Source organism: Monosiga brevicollis, genomic scaffold (genome assembly GCF_000002865.3).
Source record: "Monosiga brevicollis MX1 MONBRscaffold_32 genomic scaffold, whole genome shotgun sequence".
Classification (NCBI taxonomy): Eukaryota; class Choanoflagellata; order Craspedida; family Salpingoecidae; genus Monosiga; species Monosiga brevicollis.
This window is the reverse complement of record NW_001865069.1, coordinates 346,415-349,532: the sequence shown is the minus strand read 5'-3', so window position 1 is coordinate 349,532 and position 3,118 is coordinate 346,415. Positions and strand designations below refer to the sequence as shown.

At 54.0% G+C, this 3,118-nt stretch overlaps 1 protein-coding gene across 1 annotated transcript in view; it reads right to left on the bottom strand.

Annotated features, from left to right (window-relative positions):
* The window catches only part of MONBRDRAFT_34243 (uncharacterized protein), a gene marked incomplete at both ends in the record, with an annotated part of 8,398 nt that overhangs the window by 3,082 nt on the left and 2,198 nt on the right, over nucleotides 1-3,118 (bottom strand). Inside the window, 10 exons of the mRNA XM_001749616.1 lie at nucleotides 69-199; nucleotides 386-696; nucleotides 796-1,059; nucleotides 1,578-1,656; nucleotides 1,933-1,998; nucleotides 2,098-2,160; nucleotides 2,262-2,324; nucleotides 2,431-2,493; nucleotides 2,617-2,673; nucleotides 2,851-2,911. Coding sequence (XP_001749668.1) covers nucleotides 69-199; nucleotides 386-696; nucleotides 796-1,059; nucleotides 1,578-1,656; nucleotides 1,933-1,998; nucleotides 2,098-2,160; nucleotides 2,262-2,324; nucleotides 2,431-2,493; nucleotides 2,617-2,673; nucleotides 2,851-2,911 — 1,158 coding nt within the window. The remainder of the gene's footprint in view (nucleotides 1-68; nucleotides 200-385; nucleotides 697-795; nucleotides 1,060-1,577; nucleotides 1,657-1,932; nucleotides 1,999-2,097; nucleotides 2,161-2,261; nucleotides 2,325-2,430; nucleotides 2,494-2,616; nucleotides 2,674-2,850; nucleotides 2,912-3,118) is intronic.

Genomic DNA, 3,118 nt, shown 5'->3' with positions numbered 1-3,118 from the left:
ATCTCGCCAGAGGGCACGTCTTCGACATTGAGCTGGTGTTGGCGGGTCCAGCGCGGAGGCACACGCACAATCTCCACCTGATCTCCGTCAACCGCAGCACTCTCCACTTGGTCATGATGAGTGGCAATGCGAATGTCGGGCAAGGTTTGGGGTAGCTTCGCCCAGGCTGCTCGCGAAGCGACAGAGCCGACGTTCATGTCTATAGGAGAGCGGAAAGGCATGTCAAGTCATATAGGCGTGGAAACAACGAACAATGCATCGTGCAGGGATTGATTAAGCACGTGAATCGAAAAAAAAAAAAAAAAGGTCAAGTTGGTGACAGCGCTAGTTTGAGCACCAGGCGGACCAGCAAACGGGGTGAAGCCTTGGCCATTGCGAGACGCACCGGGCAAGTATACGAAAATCTCAGCCTCGCAAAGGAAGTAGCCCGGTTTGGTTGGGATGGGTTTCATGCGCACAACCGGAATCTTGATCCCAGGGAGGAGCGGGAGGTCCTGAAAATCAAAAGGGGATGGGCACCATCCCCTCAATGTGATAGGAGACACGGCGTCTCCTTGGTAGGAGAGGAGCTCAGCCAATCCGTGCCAGGAGTGGAAAACGTCCAAGATGCCAAGACGGCGGGACGGCTGCCATTCGCCCCACCGGAACTCGGGGTGAATCGGCTCGACCGGGGAGCTGCGCCACTCCAGTTCAAATCTGAGTGGACCAAGACGGGCAGATGAGGGCGCAGAGCAAATTAAGAGGAGGGCGCGTGGCCCGTGCGCGAGGTTCCAGAGAGCAAGTAAACGGACGTACTTGGTGACGCCAAGTCGCAAGGGCTGATGGCTCCGCACAAATTGGTCAAGGACCGGCTGAGCCTCAAAGATACATCGCTTGATCGACTCTAACTCATCGCTGACCCATCGCGCTTTGTGGCTAGCAAGCGCTGCCTCCGAGAGGCGCGGTTGGAAAGAATCAATCGAAAGAAGGCCCGACGCGGAGTAAGGAAACAGTTCGTCCAGGTAGCTGTCACGGTCGCTCTCGCTATCGTCGTATTCATCGTACAAATCGAAGAAGCCGCTGTTCACCATGGCGTTGCGACGCCGAGCCATGATGAAGCGTGGGTCGACGCAGGTCTCTCAGGTGCACAACATACAACTTGGAGGCCAAGCCTGTGTCCTCAGCTAACCAGGTGTGCTAGCGCTGCCCTCGAGGGTGCCCACCAGCGACCATCAAACGTGCCGAGATGCCCTGTCTCGTCGAGCACGGCAGTGGCTTGCTTGCAGTCGCTTTCCAACGTTCAAAAAGTAAAAGAAAAAGAAAAGTGCAAGCTCTCAACCCCTTTGTCTTTGCTTTGTTGTCGAAAAGCAGAAAAAAAAAAAAACAACTTAACATCACTGACACAAGTCTTGGCTGGCGTTGGTGTGTGTCCTCGGTGTGTGTGTGTACTCGGTGTGTTAGTGTGTGTGTTAGTGTGTGCTAGTGTGTGTTAGAGTGACTGAAAGGTTATTCCAAGATATGGACTCGGTCTGGGTGTGGCCAAGCCTCAAGTCGTCTCACTCATGTCCTGAGATACTTGGACTGGTGCTGTGCCAGACCTGAGATACTTGTACTGGTGTGGCACGGCGCTGTTTGCCGCTTTGTTCTCAAATGCAACGGTCATGAACGACATGCCATCTTCACCAAGGGGAAAGAGTTCAGGACGTCGAGGGCCAAAAGACGGAGAGGGGGCGGAAATACACAGAGAAAGCGCCGAAGCATTCTAGCCAAAGATGTTGTGCGTAAAGCCGCCAGGGGGTGCCAGCGCGCGCTTGTGCATCGCATTGGGTAGGTTGCCTAGGAGGCATCAAATGATGAGCTACAACATTGAAGTGCTGATGTCGACAACCTGCAAGATGTTCCATGCTCTGTCTACGCTCAAACACCAATGTGCAAGCGGGGGCAAAGACTGACTTGAGGTGGAGGGACGGCTCTCCTGGTTGTGGTCCTGGCGTTGCAGGTGGGGTACACCTACTGCAACTGTTTACGACAAAGCACAATCAAGTCACAGGTTAGCGACAAGATGCCGAGTGAGATGTGATAAACGCCAGCAAAAAATTGATGGGTACAGCCACGTACCACGCGAGCCCCGCTGGCTCTCAGCATTGGGGTCCTGTCGCTCCAGATGGTAGGGCAGGTCGACTGTGAAAGTTGATGCGAGCAAAAACAGGCCCATGAAAAGCGGTTAGATGGCCCGCAACCAGTAGATCGTATGATGGAAAAGAGCGTGCTAATGCACTGACTGGATTTGGAGGCCTGGCTCTCCGCGTTGGGGTTCTTGCGATCGAGATGGTAGGGCAGCCCGTCTATCCACGTGGAGAGCAATACAGACAGTGAAGGGCAACAAAACACAGAGGCTGGTTGGGGTGGGTGAATGCAGCGCCACGAGGCAAAGCTCAGGGCTTGACGCACGACTCGTTGCCTTTCGGCTCTCTGCATTGGGATCTTGACGCTCCAAGTGGTAGGGAAGGCTGACTGGAATGCAAAAATCAGCCGCATAGGGCCGTGGCAGTGAGCATACTCGGCTGGCCCAAGGAGAAGCAGAAGAGAAACAAACAGAAACAGACACCACGGCAAGAATAATATGCGGCAACATACTGGGGTTGGTGGCTCGGCTTTCCGCGTTGGGATCCACGTGGCCATGGAAGCGGTTTCCTAAGCAATCGAAAGAACGCCCCATCTGATATCAGGATTTTGGACTACCAAGGGAAGATAAACCAAAAGCAAGAACAAGAGCAAAAGCCCAAGCGGAAGAACGCTTTCAAAGCAACACGCTCAGGGCAAACAGAAAAGCCGTTTGAAAGCGGGGCCTGAAACAGGTCAAGATCGAACCGGGATGACGGATGCCCTGGTTAGCCATGCCTGCACTGGGCAGAGAAGCAGGGTCCAAACGCTAAGAGGCGCAGTCAAGCCATGGTTGAGAGCGAGAGAGAGAGAGAGAGAGAGAGAGAGAGAGAGAGAGAGAGAGAGAGAGAGAGAGAGAGAGAGAGAGAGAGAGAGAGAGAGAGAGAGAGAGAGAGAGAGAGAGAGAGAGAGAGAGAGAGAGAGAGAGAGAGAGAGAGAGAGAGAGAGAGAGAGAGAGAGAGAGAGAGAGAGAGAG